This window comes from Danaus plexippus, chromosome 4 (assembly GCF_018135715.1).
Source record: "Danaus plexippus chromosome 4, MEX_DaPlex, whole genome shotgun sequence".
NCBI lineage: Eukaryota > Metazoa > Arthropoda > Insecta > Lepidoptera > Nymphalidae > Danaus > Danaus plexippus.
This window is the reverse complement of record NC_083538.1, coordinates 3,014,025-3,041,807: the sequence shown is the minus strand read 5'-3', so window position 1 is coordinate 3,041,807 and position 27,783 is coordinate 3,014,025. Positions and strand designations below refer to the sequence as shown.

The window sequence follows — 27,783 nt, the reverse complement described above, 5'->3', positions numbered from 1 at the left end:
GAAAACATGAGCCGTCTGAGAGCTTTTAACGAAAACGCTGCCTAAATTCTTTGCTTTATAACAAAATAATATATGGTGGAATTATGTATCTTATATATATCTACAGAAAAGTCCGCGGTGGCATATCTCTATACTATAAGGATAACATACTATATCCATTTTACAACTAATAAGAATTGGCATTCCAAAAGCGTTTATTGGAAAGCTATTTACATAAATACGGTATTAAGTCTTATCAAAATAAATTACTTCGTTTTCAAGCCTACATCAGTAACTATAAATTTCTTTTTACATCATTTAAATCGAGCGTATATTTGAAAGTTATCATAATATAAGTTTAATAATTCTCAAAATTAAATAGACTATTTTATATTTTTTGTAAAGAGCCCGTGCAAAGCCGGGGCTAGTAACTAGTTTATTATATAGAGACGAAGAGTGATAATATTAGATTTCAACCTAAAAATATACTGTGTTACCATGAATTTCGTGTTACGCATTCCATACCTCTATTATATCTAAAACTACGCAATAAAAATGCCATGAAAGTTTCGGTACACATAACTATACACTATCACGAAACTTATTTTAATGTTTACAAAGGGAGCGATGTTTTTCAATTAATATGATTAACTAGAATGACATACTGTCAATCACTATAGTTGACGACATCACATAATATACACGGGTGATTGTTATTAAGTCTAAGGTCGACGAAATATTAGCAACTATTATAATAAAATACTGTCGATATATAAAAAGATAGATATCGATATCGTTTATAGATATCGATAAATTAATTTTAAGATTAAATTGTGAAATTCACAGAAACAAAATTATTAGTAATTCAATAAAGAAACTTTTTGCTAAAACACGACTAGAGACTAAGACAGAAGTCTTTGATATTAGGAACTCTTTAATTGAAACAAATTGAATTCAAAAAAGTAACAAACATAAAGATATTAACTTAAACTGAGATTAATTGTATACAAATTAATATAAAAGTCACTTTCAACATTTATATTTCACAAAAGTAACAATTTAAAATCATTAATTAATATTGTAAACAAAATATTGACTAGAAATAGTATATTATATCTACAGAAGTAACCAATAGTCGTAATAAAAAATGGAAGTATGGAATTTGAATACTTCGAATAATCTAAAATAATTACTTTGTAAACCTTCAATGTTGACTTCATATAGACATCGTAACCTTCCCTACCGGTTATTTTCAATAAATGTTAGACATTTGAATGTATTTGAATATTTTTTGTTAGCGTCATTCTCCGTACTTTTCTTCCTTTGAGTAGATCCTGAAATATAAATAAATATAATATATAGATGATCTAAAACATCCTTATTACATTCTAATTTAACTTTTATTTTCAAAGAATTGGATTATAACAATTTACCTACATAGAACAAAAAAAATTGCCTTTTACGTAAATAATATATAAAACATAGGAAATGTGTTAGATTACAATTATTAGAAAAGTTTACAAGTAAAAAAAATGTCATTGAAAATAAATTTTTAACAAAACATAAGTTATTGTCTATTGAACAGATAAAACAATCGGAAGAATCTATAAATACTATGATAGCGTAGATACAAAAAAAACTTTATATACAACAGGAAAATATATTAATATAAAAAAATTATCAAAAACACAGTATACGTATAAAGGTTTGTTAACATATTGAAGCATTTATTTTCAGTTATATCAGTTGAATGTGGGAAAATTGAAAATTGATTTTGCAACACGTTTAAGCGCGACATGTTAGTTGTCAAGGCTCATGATTGATATTATTTATCATGTACTCACTTTAAATGCTTGTCGAAACTTTCTGGACATGAGGCTATAAAGTATCGGGTTGATTGCGGTGGACATGTAACTGTTTATAGAGCTTAAATATACGAAGGCACGCCATAGCTGAAAGGAAACAAGTCTGAATAAATTTTTAGTCTTATTTTTAAACATGTCCAGCTTGAGCTGTTGAGAGCCTTAAAAGTACAACTTGTTATGTACAACATTTCGTCTACGAACTAGGTATGCAAATATTAACACTTTATACTGAATAGGTTTTGTCAGTATTATTTCTAAAATAAATATTAAAAAGTAGAAACACATTAACATAAAGTGACAAACATCTTAATATGAGTATATAATTCTATAGTAACTGTCACTGAAATCCTACTAAACGGCAGAATGATTTTTTTTGTATGCATTTCGATGAAGCCCCAGATGGTTTATTCAAAAATTAGTGTGACAGATAGTCCTAAAGCTGGTATCTAGGTTATTTAAAAATATAAGGCTTCAACGTAAGTAACTATAGGTATTGTTTTGACTATGGTTTTCACGTATATACACATACATATATGCTAGATATAAGTAAAAGACTTTCGTTAAACAAAAGACATCTTATATATAATTACCTTAAAGCAGAACACAGACAATATTAACTTAAACTGTACAAAACAAAAGCCACGGAAATACTAAGCAGAGATAGCATCAAAATTTCCTGCATTTGAGCCTTCCTGCATAAATGCATTTGAAGAACTCTATCTTTTTGTCACTCAAAGTGCCCATAAAGATAAGGTGGTAAATATTTTAAGGGTAACACTTTTATCTTCAGTATCCAAATAACTCATTGAAATCTTTATATGTTTATTTTTAATATGTAACAAAAAATCGTCCAAAAGTCTGTTATTTTTAATGCAATATATTTTGGTCATTGTTTATTTCGGTGAAAAAAATAATTACAAACGATGTTGCAATATTTATCCGTATTGCCAAAGTATTCAGTTCAGCAAAAAATAATTTTAAATTTATTTATAATAACGTCCTTAATTGAGGTGAAAATCTAAAGGCTTTTACAACACGTCCTCGTATAGTTCAGTTGAAAATAAATTTTGCAATATAATTAAAATATGTAATTTTGTTGTCGTAAATGAAAATTGAATACTAATATGTCTACGGAATTTTATACCGCTGTTGGAATCAGTTATGAAGCCTGTTTTTAAACTTTGCTGTTACTTGTTCTCTGCGTAATGAGATGGCTCCTGACATTGTTTTCCTAAGAAAGTCAAAAATATAATGAGATCTAAGATTTTCGCGAGTATTCATTTAAATGAAACTAGTATTATTCGGATTTACTACGCGGATTTTATTATTTAAAAACTACATAATCCCGACGTTTCGGTTACTTTGCAGCAACCGTGGTCACGGTTACCGTCATCACCGTGGTAAGTCAAAAATATAACTTTATATATATAGGCTGCAATCTTTAATTCAGTTAATGCCGACGAATTGCTTTCTCTATGATTTTAATAAGGGGCAATAAAGGTATTGGCATTCCAAAGAATTACTTTCGATTAACATAAATTACAAATAATATTTCATTAAAAATCTATTAAATTTTACTAAAGTATCAACTGATTTGCATTTCCGTGACATTGAAGTAGGTTTTACCAGGGAGAGTTAATGATAATTCATGATTTATGGGAAACAGAGTCACAGTTCCGGCCCGACATGAGCCGAACAGTTTATCAATATTTAATATTCACTGAGTTACCAGCCATCGTCGTACACTCATTATAAATATATACAGTAAACAATGCTTATATCTCTGACATGTGATTAGTTCTTGTTAGTTCTAAGTTTTTGCATTTTTAGATCTCGCTACTTACTTTTTATTAAAACGACCGAGCTATTAGTGTATAATTATTGATTTTTACTTTTGCTTAGTGCTCTTACGTTTGTAAAATTATTAATAAAAATAAAAACTTTTATAAAAAAATAGAATCAAAAATTTTATTTAATCGGTGAAATATTTACGTGAAAATCTGTTTTAAAAACGTCACATCCTAAAAAGATATTTTAAGAATTTCATCATTTTAACTGAATTGAGTTAGGTAAAGTGTTGTTATTAATATAAAACGATTATATTTTTGTATGATACATATGTGTATATTTACTTACATCGTTATATTCCTCGTAACTTAAATTGGGTATGACAATCATCATACGAAGTACTGCGTACGGGGACCAGCAGATGAAAAACGAGGCAGCCACAGCAGCTGGAATTAAATATCCTTAAGCACTTTTACTACTGTGACCACTACAGTAGAAATATATAAGTTTGGTAAGAACAATTTTAAGACTTTGCAAAGTTTTCACTAATAATTAATTAAATTGAAATAAAAGTCAAACATAAAATAAAAATGTATTAACAGGATATATTATATACGTATTGAATTGAAGTGAAACCCATTATTAAATAACGAATTCAGCTCTTATTATAATTAGTCATAGAATATATTTTACTGTGTTTACTTTTTTTAATATAAACATTAAAAATAGGTCTGACTAACCCAACATCTTTACCGCTTTATTTCTATTGTGATGACTTATAGCTGGATTAGCTCTGGATTTCGGTTCGGTTGTTTTTAATTTGTGAACTATCATAATAAATAGCACGAATATAACAGTCATCGGGAAAAAGAAGAACACCAACAACTCGATAGCTATGTAAAAAACTTTATCTCTCTCGGACACGGTAAAGACACAATACACGTTTTGTTTTCTCTCTATGAAATAAATGGAGTACACACTTGGAAATGAGAATATACAAGAAACCACCCAGGTCAATGTTAATATTTTGGATATACGCGAAGTCAAGAGGAGTCTTTGTCGTAGAAAAGGCTTCGAGATAACAAGGTATCTCTCTATTGTGAAAGCCAGGATCGTTAGAACGCTACAGTTACTCAGAAGATCCCAAAGAAGAAAGTGTATCCTGCAACCTTCTTCGCCAAGCGGATAATAATCTGGCACCCAAATTATATACAATTCAATAGGAACAAACACAGTTATCATGAGATCAGATATAGCAAGATTCAGAAGATAACAGTTAGTAGGAGTCCGCATGGTTTTATCTCTTGCTATAACTGCACAAGTGCACATATTCCCAACTAAACTAAATACCATAGATGTACCGAGGAACAAAGTGAGTATACTCTTAATTAAATCACTCTCAACGAAATTACTCATCTCGTCATATAACGAAAGGCCGATCCCATACGATGAATATATATCATCGCTGTCCGTGTTATTATCGACTGTCAACATAGTAAAAATGGAATACGTTTTGTTTTAACCGTCCGCACACGTCTTTCAAACAGTAGCGCCCGAGAGTAACCGCTTGTACGTGGAAACTTTGGAAAGCCATGAAAAAATATACAGGTTGTTCAAATCTGTGCGTATTTTTATTTAACGTTTTAAAACTGACAAGTGTTTGCCTATAAAAATATTTATTCATTACATAAGAATATAAATGTGCGTAATGGATAATGATTAAAAACGCCATGACCTAATTTAAATTTGGAATATTATAAAAGAGCATTTATTTTTTTGACCGTCACAATTTTAAAGATCGAATTGACACTTATTTATTGCCAAAATATTTTGTAAACACTTCATTATACAATTTATGTGATATAAAAATGTATGAGAAAACAGAACAACTTTTTTATGACGAGCAATCATTACCGGAATAACGAAAATAAAACTACGTATTATTTTTATAAATATCCCTATCTCGCAACCTTGATAACTACCGGCAAGATTGTTTCATATCAATGTAAAAATAATGTAGTTATTTGTACCAGATTTTGGTGTGTAACATAGCAGAAAAAGGTTTTCATGTATCAGTGTACCGTACAACGAGTCAGTCTCTATTTATTTAATATTCAAATAATTATTTTATAACGAACTTTTTCAGAACACCATAGTGGTAAAAGTAATTGACCGTATCCAAACAAGAGGGCAAATTACTAGCAACCATAGTAAGGCAACAGTCAACCCTAATTGAAATAGCAATGTTGTAGAAGGTTTCTAGATATAGTGTATTGTTTACATAGAGTTTACGAGTACCATGTAGAAAATTAGGGCAATGAATACAGACTTATAAATAAAATTTTATTTTTCTAACAAACTATTTAGTCTTTTAAATTCAATATTACAATAACAATCAATAAATTAATATCAAAACGGACTATCTTATAATATATACTTATATATTCAACACAAATCTGTTTACAGTCATTGTCACAAATGTTTAGAACGCTATGACAGCTATGTTTAACTAATTACATTATAATTATTAATTATTTTTGATTAATATAATCTAAGATTTTGAATTTATTCCTGACTAATTTTCTCCTTAATTTCCTGACCCCATTCTTTGTGAGAACCGTCGCCAGTTCTTTTCACACGCTTCTCAATGACGTCAGTTGATACCGTCTTAAGATCGTAGGCCCAACCAATTGTTGCCATGAAGTCGATAAAGAGCTTCGAAAAGTTCAGCTGGTAATGTCCTAATTCAGCGGTCTTGTAGTCCCATGGGAAGGTATGGTGGTAGTTGTGAAAGCCTTCTCCCAGTACTACCAACGAAACCGGTTTAGTTTCTACTGGGTTTATGTTCTTGTCGTATGGTTTGTCGCCCCATTTGTGAGCTGCAGAGTTTACCAGCCAAGTTACGTTCAAGACGTATACGTATCTAAATATAGCGCACACGAAATAGGCGTTCCATAATGTTTCACCCCACAGAGTGGGAATGTAAGTTGGCAGAACGAAGCAGGCCAGAGGCATTAGTAGAAGGTAGTGTCTGCAAAAAAAAATTGAAATAAAGTAAATATTAAAAGGTTTAAGAAGATATGTTGTATGTCCTCTTGAACATGAGTACTTAAATTCATAAATACATACATATATGTAATAATAATTTCATACAGGATTATTAGTTTCTAAATATTTAGCATCAAAAATTTAAGATAATCGGTATTAATTAAGAACCTTAAACCATTACACTAGGAATCCTGATAATGAAATTACCCTTCTCTGTTATAAACTCACGTTGATCCTTAGTGAGGAATGTTAATTAATTACGTAGTATGTGATTGGTATACTTTGGAATCGAATTCAAACGTGTGTCCAATGAGTCACCTAGTTGTTACGAAAGATTAGTTAAATATTCCATCAAATTAGCCTATTATCTAAATAAAACTATATTTACATACATTAAACTAATAAAACGTAATGAATATGTTTTAAGATATTTGAGTATTAATTCTATAGAGGCAATATCCATATATAAATGAATTGGTTTCCCATAGAGAATAATTATCTAGATTATTTATTCCAGGTATAAGTAGTACAGAAGTTTGAAAATATATGAAGCACAACTAACCTCTTCTGGAATCGCAGAACAGGATCAGATTTAAGGTCGCTCATGTCGATCGTATGGCCCTTTGCTTTTATCTCTGGATGCTTCCTGACAAGCAGCCATCCAACATGAGAGAAGAAGAATCCTCGGGTCGCGTTGTGAGGATCAGCGTCAGTTTCGGAGTATTTGTGATGCATGCGATGGTCACGGGCCCAGTCTATTACAGAATCCTGAAATAGAAAATTTATGAAGCATTTCAAATCAGTCAGCCAGGAATAAAGATTTTTTCATTATGGTTAAATAAATTATTGAATAACACACAGGAGAAACTAAACAATACACTCTTACTGATACCGTTAAGGACACGCGTAGTGTTTTTTGTGTAAAGAATAAATACCGATTTATTCTTATAACTAAACATTTATTAGATAAATTGCAAAAGAATTTAATAATATTCTCTTTACATTTTCACATTTTCTATCCTTACTAAATACAATTAACGTCTATTGATATATATTTATGAAAAAAGTATTATACCACGCTACCTATTACGTAGAAAAAGAGATTTGAAGTCTTTAAGTATAAAAAAGATTATGCTTAAGTAGTTTTACGTTCCATTTTAGAAATAAATTATTATTTTTCTCCGTTATAGACAACGAGAGTAGTAAAAAATTTTTCATTAATCTTATTTGCAAACGTATTTAAATGTTGGACAAAAAGCAAACTTAATGCTAGGGCGCTTTAATCGTCTACATTAAATAATATTTCATAAACAAAACACAGATGATTAATAGAGATAAGATTTGACTTTGACAGTGATGTGATTACTGAGTAACTGGTCGTGTGTATTCCGAATCATGTGTATACATTACACTCGACACGTGGAGTTCAAGGTACAGCTGCCAAAATAGTCCAGTTGCTAACAAGTAAACAAAACCGATGTAATTACATAACGATGTGATAAAAAAATAACACGCGATTTATTTCTGCTAAAGAACGTATAAATACTTCGATAGGTTTAGGGAGGCAGTGCGGGAAAGTTACCAATCACGCGCACATCACTTGTATATTTAATTACGGGTCAAAGATGACATAATGACAACATGATACGATAATAGTAATCAATGTTAAAATGTAATTAAAAGTTTTAATGTGTGTGACAGAATGATTTTACTTATGTCATGATAAAGTATATTTTATTGAATATATATATTTTTTTGTTCGAGTAAGTAGCCCTTTTACAAGTTTCCACAATCACATTGCGTAAATAGCGTTTCCATATTATATTCATTCATAATTTTTTTCATACGATTGTATCAACGTATGTTTATGAACGAACGTTAAATAGTAAAATTTCTCGAGACTATGTGTTTAAGGATAAGGTAGATTATATACAGTAGAGTATATAATATTAATAGTTTTTGTAACAAAATATTAGTCTATTAGATGGATATTAATTGACGTTAAGTTTTCTATTTACAATCTATATTTGGTATTACTGACGTTCGACATAATATATTATGACGAAATAGTTTGAAAGATTGAAATGTACATGTTATTATTATTGGTTTTAAAAATATCAACCGAACCAGAAATTTTGGTAAACAGTGAAATAAAAGTAACCCTCCTTTACTACAGACACGATAATAACATTATTCATGTAATCGCAAAAATGTGTACTGGCATAAGCAATCGCCTAAGTCTGATAAAAAGGCTGATATAAAATTGTATGAATAAAGTCGTAAATACATCTAATAAATATTTTTTATCATGAGAATATGAATGTTAAAATCTATTATAAATATTTATGAGGTATCCGCGGATAAATATTACCAAACACTGAATATGTTCACGATAAAAATGAAAACAATAAAGAAAAATAGCTCTAAAGCATATTTCTCTACTGTATTAAGGTTTACATACCTGAAATGCGATTGTGTTGAAGAGTGTCAATAGCATTCGTAGAGGGAGCCTTGCTTTGTACGATTTGTGAGCCCAGAGTCTGTGTGCACCGGCCGTTATGCCCAATCCGGAACATAAATATAGGACAACAGCTGCAAAACAATTTTAAAATAATCATATAATTTCAATAATTCCTAATACATATTATGGATTCATATCTGTGTTATAATTTTAACAAAATTTATTAGCAAGTTTTAATTTCACTGTAATAGAATCAGAGCGAAATTATATACGTTATTTGGTGTGATAAGGAATAAAGAAAGACAACAACACTCTTTGTTTATCCTTTTGTATGATTTTTTATATTTGAAGCATTTTTTATTATTATATTTTTTGACATTTTCCACGAGATCGTAATAGCATTTAAAATCGTCTATCTAAACTTTCTTTTCTATAACTTCAGGTCGAAATTTTAAACTTAACTAGCCAAGTTGAAAGACTTTACATTTTTGGCTTTCAGGTGATAAAAATTATTTTCCTTCCAGTGCTAAATTCTTAAGGAGGGATTTGGAAATTTAAGTTGTTAATAAAACATTTTAAATATCCATGAATTCCCAGGAACCAGATGTTTATGATTCATGAAATTTCATCGATCGTTCCTAACAACCACTCTGTACGTTTCTACAAGATTTCTTACCAAATAATCTAGTCGACCACATAGCCTGTGTGAAAAACAGATAGGCGCCGTATACTCCTCCTATGTGTAATAATGCGAAAAGTATCACATTTCGCCAGACTATTTGAAGTTTTCTTTTCTCAGCGGAGGGTGGGACGATCGGTGTGTCGGCGTCTTTGTTTAAATCCGTCTCATTCAGCACCCATGATTCCGATTGCTGGCCTTGTGGAGGCATTTTCGCCTGAAAAAAAACCTACAATATTAGTCTAAAGTGTTTTCTTATGTATCCCTGCCACCCTGTTAATACGATATGTTTTCTCTCTATGCAAATCACAACATACTAAATCATTTGTAATGAAATTTGTGAATTGTTCAAAGTACAATATGGACCAAAAAAGCTAGTTAATAATTGTCCAAAACAACATCCATCAGGGCTATTATCGTGGAAGCTAATTTAATATTTTAACGTCGAATAATTTAATGTCTTTATTAACATTTTAACTTAATGATATTACAAATTATTATGTTATAAATTGCTTTAATTTCTGATCATTATAACATGTTAATTGTCTCCCTTCATAATTACCGTTATTGTTCGTAGTACACACAATTTAATAATAAAATCAGAACTACCAGATGGTTTATTTAATTTTAAACATATGTTTATTCATTACATAAAAGTTTGTTATGTCTTCATTCATCTATCGTTTAATATTCGCCTACATTTAAAGTTTTCTCCGCATTTTATTAATTTTTATTGAAAAAAATAATTTTGTAATTTATTTCAAGCCAAAATCCATCCACTTCTTTAAATGCTCACACGAACATATTTAAAACATGTTAATATATTATGTGTAAATAAGTAACACATAATTTACGGTAAATCTGTGTTTTATGTACACATATAAGTAGGAATATTAAAATAATGAAATGTTTAAGCTGCCTCATGTTCTGCTTTTAGTGACACTGTGCTTTCTAATTATCTGTAGGTAATTACGATCGAGTTTTTAGTACTTTTTCTTTGCGTTCAAGTTAATTGTATTTTCTATTCACTGTATTCTAATTAGTGTTAATAAAAGCTAAAAAGGATTTTTTATTTAATTAATAAAGGCTTATGATATTTTTTTGTAAAGCGATTTGAATGATGTTTCGATTTGTCATAACTGAGTTCTAAATATAAGTTGGCTTAAGAGACCAGTTAAAAACAATGTCACTGTTCAACAATTATAGTTCTAGTAATTAAGATATTAACAGACATAAAACATATATATATATATATATATATAAATATATATATTTTAATATCTTCATTAATTTATTTTCGGCATTTTACTATTAATCTTCATAATATGTGAATGTCCATTTTATTCTTAATATCAAACAAAAAAAAATTAATATGTATGGGATTATAAATGTAAATATTTATTATCTGTGATATAAATAATAAGATATAATATTGATTTGCCCTTGACAAGTCTGTACAGTGCCGTAGGTAACCTTTGACACATTTATTGGACCTGTGCTGAAAAACCTTTTTCTTAGAAACCTTCTTTGGTTTTCAATTAAATAAAGTAAGTACCCAGAAAATGTAGGATAACAAATCACTCTTATTCACCACTTGAAAGATATTTAACGTAAAAAGAAAAGCATTTCTAGATGAAAAAATATTACCTAAGACGCTACAACCTAAGTGACCCACTTAGAAATTGTCGTTTCGAAGTTTAATGTTATTAAAATTATAATATTATGTACATGTTTGAAGGTTAACTAATTCTTTTTTGATGCAACTTTCCATATTTAAGGAAGCGTTGAAATAAGAGATGGTATATACTTGGTTTTGAGTTGACTAAACACTACCCTTAACCCAAGTTTGCATAGTTAAATACGGATCGTTTTCTGTATTTCATTGATAAATCTCTGTTGATAGTATCATGTAGGGGGATTTATGAATGAGAAACCGCTAACGCTGCGTATTTAGTTCGACAGTTTGACGATGCAAACTTCTGGTAGGCGATGGTACAGAATGTAGTGGTGGTTACCCATCCATGAAGCCTTTCGACTTTTTACTATATTTCCTATATACATATAGAATAAGTTGGACATATTAAAAAAATATATTATGAAATGAATTTTGTATACATGTAAAAATTGTTACTAAATGGGAATTGATTTGTGGCAAAAATTATCTCATCTACTTTTAAAACTTTGAGAAACTTCTTAAGAACATAATGCGGTTTCGTTCAATGTTCAATACGCTTTATATTTACAGAAAAATAATTATTGTTTTTATATACACTGATTCTGAACGTGATAATAATATTTTAAATTTGGAATAATACACCGAAAATTTATAGTTCCTAGCAGTTTCTAACGGCAGATTACATATATAGAGTTGATATAAATGAAAAATTTAACTCTACCGTGTGTTCAAGAGTCCACTTCTAAGTTTATTTTATTCCAAAACAAATTCCTATATGACTTGACGCGTATAATAAATGAATAATACAATAAAATGGTAAATTCTTACAGAAACGTAATGTCCGCTTTTATTACGTGTGTTATGTGTTGTGCTTACAAAAGGAAAATACTGTTAGCTGTCGACATTTGACCTCGTGGTACGATCGAATGATGGAAAGATGATGCCGTCATGTCAATAGATAAGATAATATGCAAATATATCGCATTTACTTTTGTATTAAATTATTTTTATTTCATATAACATTATTCCGTTTTTTTTTTTATATCCAAGCATAGTTAATTTTGTCTTTAACGCTATTCTGATATGAATATAATAATAGCAAACTTAATATGTTCGGTCGAATATGTATTATTCAGTTTTCTACCCAAATAAATTAATTTTTAGGAAACGGAAGTAACAGATTTACTTCAACGAAACTGTAAAATTTGATTTTTTTATTATATATTTTAAACACAATAGTGTGAATTTCAGACAAGATTTAAGTTAAAATGGGACGACAAATTACGACGACGACGTTTATTATTTAGTTATTATTTTTTTTTTATTATTTTGATATATTTTACAAATGAAAGTAAAACGATTTAACGGACTTTTCTTTGGATTTAATATAAAAAAAAATATTAAAATTTTCAAATATATATAAAAACTTTAAATAAAAATAAATATTTAAAAATATCAAGTAATAAGAAATAGAAACAAACATTATTTAAGATAAAAATAAAAAAAACTTAATCAATTAATAAAATGAAATTGAAACGAAACGTGAGTTGATATTTCACTTACCTTGTTGTAGTGGGAATTTTAAGGCAACTTATTTTCACCAAAGAGGTTTATTAAGTTAGCACTTTCCCTGCGATCGGATTTAACGTTCTCGAAAGACTGCAAAGAGAATTTTGTTTACAGCGAATATATATGTCATTAGATTGTTTTGACGCTAATACTATTCGTATCTTTCGGTTACATAATGTTGTATCACAAACGATAACAAAAATTGCACTCCTAATGACGGAAAGTGAAAAAAAAAAATATTCCACTGAACAATTTTCGACAAGGCGACTGTACAATGACTCTCGCGCATTCGCAACTGATGTTTCGCTGATGTTAGCACTGTACTATTATCATTAATTACCAAATTGCGGATTCCAGTTACAATTATATCATTGGTGTTTATGACGGAATCTATTATACTTTGTGTTTTTTTTTTTTTTGAAAATACCAGGAACAAATTCCGATATTCAGAATAATGTTAAGGTGTCTGATTTACTTCTTTTTAATTTTATAATATTTTTATCTAATTGAAGTATTATAACTATTTTTATGTTAATTTTAAATTAATTTGCTTGTATTTTTTTATTATAATGTAACAAAAATGTCTGTTGTATTTTATCACTGAACAAGGAATTCATGTGTTCTAGGTCAATTGGAGGTGCATTATAGCATCTAGTTAATTAATTATCATAAGTTCAAACAAATCTTTAAAATTTCTACTAATTTCTGTAATACTATTTAAATAAATAAAACTAATGTTTTCGGATGTAGTGTGATATAAACAAAAAATATTTTTGTTCATCTCGTCTGCCCATCGTCACGGTTGCTGCAAAGGAACCGAAACGTCGGGGGTATGTAGTTTAAAATAGTACAAAACGCAATAGTGCATCCCTAAATATTACTTCCTTTAAATACTCGCCAAAATCTTAGATATAACTTTTTAAATAAAACGATTGTAGTAGTTGATAGTAACTACCATATAATTTTATTTTGATGAATTCAGTCGACTGGGGAAGTTCCGTCCTAAGCAATAAGCATAATGAAGCATAGTCTTAAACATGAAAAGATAGTTTAGTATATTTATCACAAATGTGTATACAAACAAAACATACAGAGCGTTTGTCTAACTTTTGGCACGTAATAAACTCAACGTAGGTTTGTAAGAAACTGGAAAAGTTCCGTAAGTATCGTGGCTATGAAAGCCTGTGATAAGGATGCAGATATGATTTTTCAATATATTAGCCTCATTGAAAAGTCTACAAAAGATATTTAGTTTTCTTTTGAAATAACAACACTAAAACGAACGGGCGTAGTTCAAAAACTAAAACATACTTTTTATCTTATTTTTATACTTGATAAATTTATTTTTAATCGTCTCCACGATATTACGGTTTACTTAGTTCAAAGTTTAGATAAAAAATGGGTCAGAAATGTGTTACAGTAAAAAAACGTTTAATTCAAAGTAAGGTGTCCATTAACATTACAAACTCTTAAGTAGTTGTCACAGCTGTTCGAAGAATGTAAATCATTGTTATTGTTGTTATAGATATAAGGACAAAAAAAGAGGGTACAATAAATACAGATACTATAGATAACAAGTGATTCTTATCTCGACTAATCTTAATAACGCTGATAAAGATTTATTAGTATTTTTAATGCCTCATATATCAAATTTTTATTAAATATGCAAAACAAGTTATAATTACGTTTGATAAATAAATTCATCTGGCGATTGTTGGTTGAGAATATTAGAGTATTTTTTCGTTTTCAGCTTTTTATTGATAAAGCAAACTTTGGACTCATCCTCATTTCGTTTTTATGTTTAATCATACAAAATAATTAAACTTTTTTATTCACAATGATAATAAAAAGATTTTAAAATGGATGTTATATTTTTGCTGTTAATTAGTTTTGTGTGTATGTGTAGAAGCATGCGGATATTGCTGTAAGAACTATAAATTTTTGCATAACAATATGTAGTGGTACCTGAACTTTGAAAAAAAAGTCTGAAAAAGAGAGGCGCCAGTTAAAACCATGATGATAAAACTGTTCTGATGTTAACTTTAATTAGCAGAATATATATTTTCTTGCGAAACACACATAACATTAATTTTGAACAATTCTTTTTTAAGTAGATTATTATCTATAAAAGTTAATAGTACGTTCTGTTAACTATTCCTTTATGTTATAGCTGAAACTTAACTCTAAAATTATTATAGTCAAGAGATATATGTAATAAGAACTAATCTAAATCTTCTACTTATGCTATACTAACTAGTTGGTATAAAATAAGCCCTGAAGAGATGTTACTTACAACATGGGCTATGTCCTTTTAAATGAATACTCGCTGAAGTCTTTGATCTCATTAGCGCTATGTGCGTTATATTACGAAATTAAAATGTTCTGTGACAGACTCTTTAATAATTTTTTGGCAATTTATTTACCATAGAACCATTAATTAGATTAAGATGATTTTTTTTTCGTTATAAGATAACTATTACGCTGATGTCGTACGTAAGTCTATTTATACGTTTCTAATATTGAAACGCTTTACAGTAAACGTTAAGAAGCAATCAAAACCGCTGTCAAAAGTTATTATCTGTAAATCCACAAAATCGCGTCACTAAACCGTCGTGGACAAGCTTATGCGAAAGTTTATATGAATACTAAGGCTAAAAACAATCCGTTACGCAATAACTATATTTATACATAAATGTATACAGAAAATGTTTTGAATTAATTAAATAAAAAAAATATATAATTTCAATCGACTTAAGACCTATACTTTGTATCATATACTTTTTATGGTCTGTTTGGTTTGCAACGAATTGTATACATGACAATTAGTTTTATATTGAAAAGAAAATTAAAAAGGAAAAGGAATTAAAAAGAAAAAGGAAAAGGAAGAAAAGAATAACAAATAAAAATTATACCCAATGTTAGAATTCATATGTTGGCTCTCAAACGAATATTGTTCAACTTGTGCTAACGAGACTGTATCAATTTTATTTTTTTGCAAACCATTAACATTTAACAGTCCTGAAATAGTAAGAAATGAAATTAAATAAATTTATTTATTTATATTTTTATCCAAATGGAATAAAATCATGAAAAACTTGTATGTAATATAAATTGTGTTATGAAGGTGTAACTTTTTAAAAGAAGGTTTGATGTTGAAGAAGCTCTTGAAAAATGACAGCAAGCAATAAATACGTTTAAAATAAATAGTTCTTCCTCTTAGGTGTTCACATCTTGGATTAAGATAGATGTCGAAGGCCATATTATAAAAAAAAAGATAGATGTCACGTAATTACTTTTTTTTTTAGTTTCGCCTTGACCGTAGTTGTTATCCCTAATGGCTTTGACAGCGTAACCAGTCAAAAAGTTGTCGAGACCAAACTAAAATCTAGACAAATCAATTGAAGATGGTTTGGTTCACAATGGCATTTTAAATTTCAACACAATCAAACATACATTGTAATTATGAAAATCAATGTTCTTAACACTGATTTTACTAAACGTAGAAAAAAATAAATATGCTTATAGTTCTAAAGAGTTTAACAGACGTAAAATTTATATGAATAAATGTCTGAGTGTGTGTGTACATGGGTTTTTTAAATGTTGTACCTAATCCGCAATAACACTATAAGCGTACGAGAGTACTAAAATAAAAGAAATCAAGTAATAAAGAAGAAAATATTTTTTTAAATACCCTCCGCTGAAATCGGCTAATTAAAAAAAATGTAATTTGTATTTACAATAAATAAGGATGCGATAACAAGAATGCATATAAATATTTAAAGTAAAAACGAACTGCAATTGATTATTAAAAATAAAAAACATTTTGTTTGTCTGACATACAAGCGTGATTACAATAATTAATTTTTATAATAATTGTACATTATAACAAAAAGTAAAAGTAAGAAATGTTTTATAAAAATCAATATGAACCAATTCCTCGTCACTTAAAATTACGTAACTATCAATCATATAATACAAGTGAGTTAAAACTAAACAGTCCTCATAAACACCAATTACAATAAAGTAACAAAAATAATTGCAAATTGCATTGTGCGATTATTTAGTTCGATTGGCCGTTATTCTGAACTCCTTAAAATGGCATCTAGTCTATAAGTTCAAATTATTAAATTGAACATCTCGCCACCATATTGTAACCATCAATTGTATAACAGTCTATATCCGTGTTCGCAGTTAGCTCTTGAATACTAAGGTCGGAAAGAAAATAATACTTAAATGGCTTTAAAAAAACGTCTTCACGGTTTTAAATCTATTATAGGTTTTTATATAATTAATTACAGCATCTGTTTGTTTATCAGAACTATCCGAAAATGTAATTACATATTATTGTTTTTTAAGAACAAAAAATATATTTATATCATATTTAATAATTGGAAGTACATTTACTCAGTTAATAATAAAAAAAATCGTATGTAGAAGAACTAGCGACGTCAGATTTAATTTAATTAATTAAAATAATATTTTATATAAAATTTATTCAGTAAAATATTTACATAATTAATACATATAGTATGATAATATTATCCATATATATATATTATTATTTTTTTCTTTGACCTTGAGTAAAATGTTTCGAGAAAAACTTCAATGACATTAAAACCATAGCCACAAATGAAAATTATATATAACCTAACGCTTTTTCCATATATCGTTTAAGAGATAGGTCATTTTAATAAAAAAATATATGTATTTATCATTTGTCGTTTATGTATATGAAATGAGAAGTATTTTCTATATCCTTTGTTATATGGTTTCATTTGATTTCAATTTATATGCCACATTTAAAACATTATTTATGGCTTTGCTATAAAAATGTTTTATTGAATTCCTGACTACAATTGAAGATATAGCCTTTTTATAGGAGAACGAGATGATCATTTTGCTATTTGCTGTCAAAAGTCAAAATATTCATCGTTATTTTGAATGTTTTTTTTAGAGAACATTCTCATTATTACATTACATATAACATATAACTAGGTAAAAGATACTTCTACGTCTATTCCAACCTGTTACAAATGCATGCTTAATGTCATTTCAAAGGCGTTCTAAGCATTGACATATTCTAAAGTGATTTCAATGATTTAATTATATATGAATGTAGTGTTCAAACAAATTGTGTATTAAGATGTATTGAGTTAAGAAATCAAATGGAAAATATCATAAGAAAGAAATGAAATATAATGAGAGCAAAGATAAACGTTTATCAGTTAAGCTGTTTAAAGGTGAAGAGATAAGGCACGCATTAAACCCTGTGATGCTTACATTAAATAGATTATATCATGTATATATATATATGTATTTATTATATGTATGTATTACTTCGGGGATATTTCTATCTTAATTTTAAGTATCAATTTATAATCTGTGAAATAAAAAAAAAATATTATAGTAGATTATATATTTTAAGTCTGTCAGAGGTTTAATGACACTTTTAACAATTTTATAGTTGCATGAGCAAATTCAATAGGACAGTTTTTTTTAAATCATATTATGTGATATTCATAAAGTATTGATTTTTAATAAAACAAACTGCCAATTCAATTTGGTTTTAGTTTTGCAATTTGAATGGATTGTACAGCGCGAGGTCGCACGTTGACGAGTGTTTGAGGCACATTCTGGAAAGTTTTAAGTCCGTGAAAGAAATTGTGACAAAAGGACATTGAGTTGTCGCATCCGTTCATCTCAGTCGTGTCACGCGATTCTGATAGCTCGATATGATAATATTTCTAATAAAAAAAAAGAAATCGAACCTGAAATCACGCTACGAATGTAACATTTGGGCTGATAGTTTGTGAAAATATCCACGACGTTTTATTTGTGCTTCATTATTTGCTATGTACAATAACATATAAAAGTATTTATGAAATTTTGAGAATGGTTAAGGATATTTTTTTTGTTACATCTGTATTCTGAAATAATGAGTAATAATGTTTTGTAATGACAAATGATTTACTTAGAAATTGACCTCGTCAGATGATTCTAGATATAGGAGCCATTACTTCTAAAGACGTCATAAGAAAACTACCAGAAAATAACAAAATTATGTCGTAATGGAATGTAATATTATTTTCAATAAAACGTTCTTTATAACAAACGATCTTTCATTTGTAATTTTATTAGAAAATGCTAATACAGCCTCAACTTTTTCACTTTTATTTCTCTTAAATGTAATGTAATTGTAGCATTTTCTATGTAGAAAATACACTGGTTTTATAAAGCAGTCTAATTAACAGAATTCCTTTTTTCTAAAACAAAAAACAACACATAGCAAAAGAATATGCGAAGACTAAAGTTTTGCAACTTTTCGCAATATATTATATATAACTATATGTATACATATCTATTTATGATTTTGAGAATGACACATGAATTTTATATATTATTAGTTATAAATTATACCTTATTATAAATAAGTAATGCCTATTGTAATTAGCCATTAATAATAATATCATTAACAAACTATGTACTACGTGACTGCACACATGTATAGCATTAGTTATGACAAATAAACGTTGTAACACGTTGTTTGTAGTCATATGTTCTTCTTGAGATCTCTGTATCATTTTTAGTGAAATAGTTGCTTTAATAACGTATTCGTACAAAGGTTAACCTACTACAAAAAATGTGATTAGGTATAAAACGAAAATGTGTTTTTTTTATAAAACCCCAAAGTATTTATATTAATCCAAGCGGTTCAAGAATATTTAGTAACAGATAAAAGTGTCTTAAGTTGAGACTAACAATCGCTTTAAATATACACATACTTTTTTCTTCACCACAACTTCCATTCACTATTTTTACTTGCACTTCTTCTTTTGTAAAAAAATTACCAAACAAATAATTTTATAGGTGGTAGAGCCTAGCTGAGGTCAAGTAACTTTAGCTCGGGTTGAGGTCGGGTTGAGGTTGAGGTCAAGTAACCATAACATGGGTTTGGTCGACCGGGGAAGTACCACCCTCTCACAGAAGATCGGCGTGAAGCAGTTTTATATGGCTGCGTTTCGTCCGATGAGTGAGAGAGCCGGTTGCCCTTTCCCTGTTTCCACCCTTTCCTGTCAATTCCTTATTTCCAACTCTCCCTGTTCCTCAACAATCAAGGTTAACAACGCATCCGCAACAGAGATGTTGCCGATTTCCATGGGCGATGGTGACTACTGCACATCAAGGAGGCCGTCTGCTCGTTTTCCACCTTTGACATTAAAAAAATAAACAAACCTTAAAATTTACTAGAAAATTCAAATAACACATCTTTTTCTGTAAAATATCTTGCTTTTTTAATTAAAATATAAAAGAGTTCATAGTTATATGTAAGGAAACATTTTGAGAAGATATATTTCCATTCTTCTTATATTCCCTTACCTATTCGATAAAAAATTAAAACATTATTTTGATGAACAGACTGGAACCCGTATGTAAGCTCTTAGCCTTGATAGTGATGATTTAAAGAAATTTTATAATAATACAAAATTCTCAATGTCAAATCTGTTTTGTTATGGATAAGATAATTATTATTATTTATGTCAGAGCATACTATAAATTATAAATATTATCATCACTATGTCTTTGATACGCAAATGCATATAAGGTTGATAAATAAATGGGAAAAAATATATTTATTTTGCCTTCCACAAATACCTGCTACGTATTTTTATTTTTTATGATTCTATGCAAATTTTTCTGTTTCCATCCTAAAACTAGTGTCGAAATAATAATAAAATAAAATAAAACTTGTTGCATTGTTTTGACAACAGTTTTAAATGACATGTTGTACTCGTTCATGCGGTACGTCAGATGATTATTCTGATGATAGTCTGCAAAAGAAATGAAAATTTATTTTTAATTTTGTCTTTCAATATACCCTACTAAACAACCAAAGTTTTTATATAATTATTATTTGATGAGCACTTCAAATGTATTTAAAAAAATTTTTAGTCAAAATCAATATTATCTTGTAAATAATGCAAATTTTGCAGAGACTACAATAACGAGAGATTAATAACAACTATTATAATGGTATTTAAATAACAAGTGGCTTTTTCTAGTGTTTCCTTGATTTTAGTCTTATAATAATGTTGAATGTCAGTGTTATAATAGGTTTAAATGGATTTGTATTTTATTTCATTAATTACCTTCCTCCGGCTTTAAACCAAAAAAATAATGATAAGAGGAAATAAATTAAAATTTTTCTAAGACGTTATGTTATATGTTCAGTGTTCCGCCTGAGTATCGGGTTACAGCAGGTACCTGGTTACAGGTGGGGTACCAGCTTTGATTGAGGCAGAAATACGTGGTCATGGCGATCAGAGAGACTTAGTGAATCGGTTGCTTGCTGGCTGACCGCCTGATAGCTGAGTTTATTGACCCAGAGAATACATAGCAATCCTCAGAAGATAAATCGGTGGCTGGTAAGTCATACTGGGAGGAGTAGCCGTGCCTCAGTGGGAGAGATTACAAGAGTGCTACAACAGAGGGAACCAGGTGGCCTTCCGTACCTTAAAACTACATTAATTTTTACCCCGGTCTGTCATCGTACCTTGTTCCTTAAACGGTCACCACAATCTACTATTTACTAAGGTATCTACTCCCTGTCTTACCCTTATCACAGAAATAGAAAAAATAAAACAAAACAAAAAGCTTTTTCAGCAGTTTTATCTGTCACATTAATGGATTTCTGCAATGAAGGCGAAGTACATAAGCAAAATATCAATATATAGAAACTTCACAACTGACAATTCTTTTCCTTACGTAGATGCAGGTAGCCTGTCCAGCTGATGAATCTTAATTAATATACCCCGCATAAAATCTCGAAGATAGATTTCTGAGTCGTGCCGATGTATGCATGTATGCTAGATCGAATGTTTGGTATCATTTTGAAGATGATGAATACTTTACATATATTCAACATTTTCTAGAAAGAAGCAGTTCGAAGACGGGAATCTCTTGGTATTGTTGGTCCACACAGATAATGGCATCCCCACCAGTATTTATGTATGCCTGTAAAGATCCCATGATGGTGGCAGGGACTGTCGAATTGACAACTGTCAAAATAATTGACCACTATCCTAGAGGGAAGTCAGTGATTTTAGAAGGTATTTAACCCGATCTACAAGAGTGGCTCGGTTCTCGATTTACTGAGTACGTTGTAAAATTTGCTGAATTATAACTACTGGTTTAGTCACTAATAAGAATTTATTTGACCTTTTGCTGACAAAGTTGACAAACCCTAAAAAGAGTGTTCACCAGAGCTAAGATCAATTTCATTGGCAGAATTCGTTCGTCACTGGCGAGCAACCATTTTTTTAATTTTGCCCTTTAGTAGCTGATGAACAAGCTAATAAACAAGAAACTGCTGAAATACCTAGATACGTAGATCACGATCTTTTCAGGAGTCCTCAGAATGACTTTTGCCATGGTCGCCAGACTCGTGATCATCCAGTGTATCTCACTCATCACTTGACTTCCGTCATTAAGAATCAAGTAGACGCATTGGGAGTTAGCCTTGATATGGCGAAAGTCTTCGATTGGGTCTGGTAGAAGGATGCTCACTTCTTGTGTATGTAATTTAAAGTACTCTATCTAGGGTCTTCGATCTTGGTACTAACAACTTCGTTCGATTTAATTTCAGTAAGATACAAGTTTGTGTGGGTATCGCTAAGAAAACCCCATTCGCTGTCGTCAAAGAGCTCCGGAAAATTCTCTAAACCAACAAAGTTTCTTTGCTGTCGAAATCACCAGGATATTCAATTCCGGAGTCACTTAGCTAATAAGACCAAATTGGCTTCCATTAAACTTGGTATGCTAAAAGCGATGAGCGTCTTCACCCCTGGGTAAATATTATTACTGTAAAAGTGCAAATCCGATCCCACATGGAGTACTGCTCTCATCTCAGGGCTCAGCACCTTCATATGAACTTTGACTTTTGGACTCCTTCAAAACCTAGATGTGAGAATTATCAGTGATCCCATGCTCATAGGCAGTATTTAACCGTCAAGTCTCAGGAGAGATCTTGTCTCCATATATTTTCTTTCGTCAATATAATGAGATTTATTCCGAAGAACTGGTTAATAGTATGCCAACGGTAAATTTTTATCATCGCACCACTCGCCAACGGCAAGAAGTCCATCCTCACATCTTGACTCCAGATTGATCGCATACAGTGTAGCTTCAGAGAAATTTATGTCCGTGAAACTGGCGCTAAAATAAAATCCCTGCTAAGATTTTCCTCTAGGACTACAGTGTGACGTTCTCGTAGAGAGGAAAAGATTGTTGGAGGAGGTTGTTGGAGGGTTGGTAACGCGTAGTTAGTACAACAGGTATCGCAAGCGGCCCTAGGTTAAGGTGACTGCTTATCATCAGAGGCAAACCATACGTCTATTTGCCACTGTGTTAGGGAAAAAAGTGTAAAATTGAATACACTTTTTTAATTTTCATTTTCGTCACTACCATAATAACTATATTATAATCAGCCTAAGTGTAATAAAATAGAGATGTAACGAAGGAAGATTTTAATAAGATGTAACGAAGGAAGATTGTTAGTGTAATGAGTTTATATATTATTTTAAGTGGCTAATGCCATCCCTGGATATATGAAAGTTTTATTTCTTAATCATTGATAATATGTTGCTGTTGAAGTTGCCGGTGAGACGGCTCGTAAAAAGAGTTTCCCTGCGTCATCAAAAAAAAAAAAAAGATACACCATTTACTCAAAAAAATGCACATTGAATTTGCCAAAGCATTATTTATGCACTAACAATAAAAATAAAAATACTAACATAGTACTAATAATAAAAATGATTACAAAGGGGGGGGGGGGGTTCATCTACAGGTAAAATGAAAATTGAAATGTCCAATACATATATACTCTTATATCCATATGCATACAATACTTGTTACAGATAAGAAATAACAAAAAGTAATAAATATTATTGCCTCCCTAAATAGGTGCTCAGCTAAATTAATATTGTCATAAGATAATTGGAAATAGATCTGTTTATGTTTATCGATGTCCGGAACGACTGATATTGTTAGTGGCTAAATTAATATTTCGATTGGTGTGTTTTTATTTTAATCACCGGCACGTGTACATTTTATATTATCATGTGGATCCTGTTGACATTTATACGAAAGTAATTTTATGCTATTAGGAATAAGCGGTTAGACATTACTCACCATGCTTGGCGTAACTTCAGGTTGCATTGTCCGTGGCCACAAGCTGACTCGCATGTTTATGTAATATTACGACCAATGTAACCTGGTGCATAACATCAAGCAATATAAATATACGTGATCACGTCAATCCCCAACTTCCAATATTATATTTTTAATCATGCAACATGGCAGTCTAAAAGTTTTATTAATTTAAAAGCATCGGATAAATCTTGTGCACACATAAGGACCGTGTATACATAAAATTTTAAAGGCTATTAAAAATGCAACTATAAATTTTAGTCGTGAAACAATCTACGTCTGTATTTAAATCTATTAAGCTTAACAGTGATGAGTTAAAAAAGCCTTTTTTAATATAAGTAAATATGATGTTGTAATACCGATTTCACTTTAAAATAATTTTGGGTTTATATTAAATAATAATATAACAAAGAATATCTTACTGTCATTTCATCAGGAATTTAAGTTTTTTGACCAATGAATGTTGACCCTAACAGTCGCAGGAAGTTGATATTTCAGATCAATCATTTGATTTATACAATCAACATTATGAAAGGACTCATAACCAAAAATAAGTTTATTCCTTTGGCTAACTTTTAGTTGTTTATATAAGGATGTACATACACCTGGATATGATTTTATAAAAAATATTCACACTTTATTCGCATAGGCAATTACAAGCAAGAAGTTTTGGCATTTGAATAAATAAATAAATACATCAATTAATATTATTTTTGCAATTTCTAGACTCTTTGTTCTTTTACATGTAATGTCCGTTTAGGTTCCAAATTCACAATGATTTTTTTTATTTATTTGTTTTGCGAACGATTGTCTAGAATCCTGAAACTTGTCAATTCTGCTTTTGAAGATTACTAACACTAATCTTATTCCACAATTAGTTTACTAAATTAACTGATAATCATAAACCGTTTGAATAAAATAGAGATGAGATATAAAAGATACTTCACATTACATTTTTTTTTTTATTCAAAGTCCTAGGTCGAGTTTTATATACAAAAATGTCTTTTCTACATTTTGCTACAGATGATCGTCCGATTAAATCTCTACTTTTGCTCATCTGTTTATCTTAGTCTGATTTTAAACGCCTTTATAAGTACCAGGTATATTTTAAAAAATGTAATAAAGTTTCAGGTGGTAATTTTATTTCTTGCCAAAAAATATCATCATAGTCTTTGTAAAACGAATCGCCAAAGTAAGATGTATAGATTAAAAGTTTTGTCTCTTTGAAATATGAGTAAATAATTTTAGTAAATTAAAACTTTTCAAGGAATCTCATTATATAAAAAAATTATGGTTTTATAAGTATTTTTTCTGAAACTAAACAAAAATGCAACATTTCGGTAAAATCTTTCTTTTTCTTATTTACTTCACCGAGACTATAATATTTAAGTATAAGATAATTAACAGCTACAGACAAGTAACAGTTTTCTGTATATATTTATTTCTAGAAACACTTTCCCCATAAAAGTAATAATATAATGGACTTTTTTATGCTAAAGGGGACAAACGAGCAGACAGCCTACCTGAAAAGGGACGAAAGGCAGCCATTACAGACTACCTCACGCCGATCTTCTGTGAGAGGGTGGTACTTCCCAGGTCGAGTCAGCCCATGTTCGAGATGCAGTAACTTGACCAAAGTTAGGCTGTCAGCCTTAAAAAAAAATATATGTATGTTAGTATATACGGCATTTCAACGGATAATATTAAGATGGTTTATAATAATGAATGTACGTAATATTTTCAATGCCAAATAAAAAACCAATATCAAATTATAATGAAAAATATAAGAGAATCTCAAAAGTTTCAAACTTAAATAAGAGATGATAGATTCATGAAATTTTTTCAAACCATTATGATGTAATTATAATTCACATCTTTTTTGTAAACTCTTCAAAGAAAACTAATTATGCTAATGCGGCAAATAAAAATATATATTTTAATAAGGCTTTAGTGATATTAATTTCACAAACATATTATTATACAAATAATAATACATTGATCGTAATACTCACATATTTTATGAATATCTTTATTTAAATATATTTAAGGCACGCAATATACTCACATTAAGTTGATAGAATGTTGTAATTAGAATATTTGAAATCATTATTGTTAAATTATTTAAACTTTGATTAAATTTTTACAAGAGATAGCTGGCTGACTGGGATTATGGGACACCGAGGATAAAAAAAAGGTGTGTGTGCGATTCACACACGATAGAAGTTAAACTTCAGTAAATCGAGAAAAGAATGAGATGAATATATATAACAAGGGTAGGATAATTACAAAGTTTATTCGTTTAAAAATGAAAGTATTTTGATTAATTTTTAAAGATATGTTACATAATTTATTGAAAATGTATATAAAATTAATTTTAAAAACTCATTTTAAAATGATGATTATTTTCAAATATGGTTATTAAATTATATGTACAATTTAAAAATTATCCACATTTTATTTTAAAACTAAATTATTATTTTTTTTAATATCATTTTAATTTTCAATTTTCTTACAATTTATTTTACAATTCAAAAATATTCATACGTCTTAAAATTGTTTTTGTTTCCTATAAATCTAAATGATAAATCATTTTGTTAATTTAAGAATTATTAAATATAAGTTTAAATTAAATTAATTTTTTTTTAATATTTTAAATCATGAATTATAAATTAAGTATATGTTTTTAAATTAAATTATTAAATTTTAAAGTTTTTCCAACTAAATTATTATTAGATTTAAATTTTTTTTTTAATTATTTAAAATTAAATGATGAAGGTTAGTATTAATTATTGGTACTTATAATCATTATTTACTAAATTATATCCCGTTGGAACACTATTTTGTTGCTGAGAGTGGTCTAAAACAGAATAAAATAAATAAGATTATACACGTGGTGTATTGAGGTTATATATATATATGTAACGGAGGATCAGAAGATAGCTCGTTATCAGACATAGTGAACGATGGAACAAGATTTAGTTGGTAACGCAGCGAGTTCATCCACTCCAAAAAATGTCGGTGACATTCCCTTTTTTTCTCTGTCAGTTGTCCAACGTCAAAACCGACACCGGGGTGACCTCACTCAAGCTAACTGCTTGACGTTGCCAGCTAGTTCGTAATAATTTGTAAAATAAAATGGAAATAAAATCATAATTAATTCTGACGCTCCGACATATATATATATAATCCATGATCAGTATAAAATAAAAATCAAATTTATTGATTGAAAAACATTGAAATATTAGTTTATACTTAAAACAGGATTAAAAAACATTTACACTTACCATTTATTACATCAGTCACATTAACACTTATATTTGAACATCTATTTTGATATATAGTATGTATATTTCTGTCTCATTCTTTACCGGCTTCATTCTACACATTTTTGTATTTGTGTCTCTTACCTGTCGTTTTTTCCGTTGCATCAGGTTTGAAATCACAACGATTCTAACGAAGTTTCACTTCAAAAAAGAAAAAAGATTTCCTACTTTATCCTGTTACTGAGAAAATT

The 27,783-nt window shown here is 29.3% G+C and overlaps 2 protein-coding genes across 2 annotated transcripts; both read right to left on the bottom strand.

Annotated features, from left to right (window-relative positions):
- Positions 1-1,081: 1,081 nt before the first annotated feature.
- On the bottom strand, positions 1,082-5,828 carry LOC116768611 (pyrokinin-1 receptor-like). Its single transcript, XM_032659365.2, has 4 exons — positions 4,373-5,828; positions 3,981-4,078; positions 1,824-1,931; positions 1,082-1,313 (listed from the first exon to the last, which is right to left on the bottom strand). Exons 1-4 carry the CDS (start codon positions 5,124-5,126, stop codon positions 1,242-1,244), a joined length of 1,032 nt encoding a protein of 343 aa, XP_032515256.2. The 5' UTR covers positions 5,127-5,828; the 3' UTR covers positions 1,082-1,241.
- Positions 5,829-5,961: 133 nt separating this feature from the next.
- LOC116768419 (acyl-CoA Delta-9 desaturase-like) lies at positions 5,962-13,330 on the bottom strand. Its single transcript, XM_061525025.1, has 5 exons — positions 13,059-13,330; positions 9,818-10,037; positions 9,142-9,272; positions 7,243-7,448; positions 5,962-6,663 (listed from the first exon to the last, which is right to left on the bottom strand). The coding sequence occupies exons 2-5, from the start codon at positions 10,029-10,031 to the stop codon at positions 6,198-6,200; spliced, it is 1,017 nt and encodes a 338-aa protein (XP_061381009.1). The 5' UTR covers positions 10,032-10,037; positions 13,059-13,330; the 3' UTR covers positions 5,962-6,197.
- Positions 13,331-27,783: the final 14,453 nt, after the last annotated feature.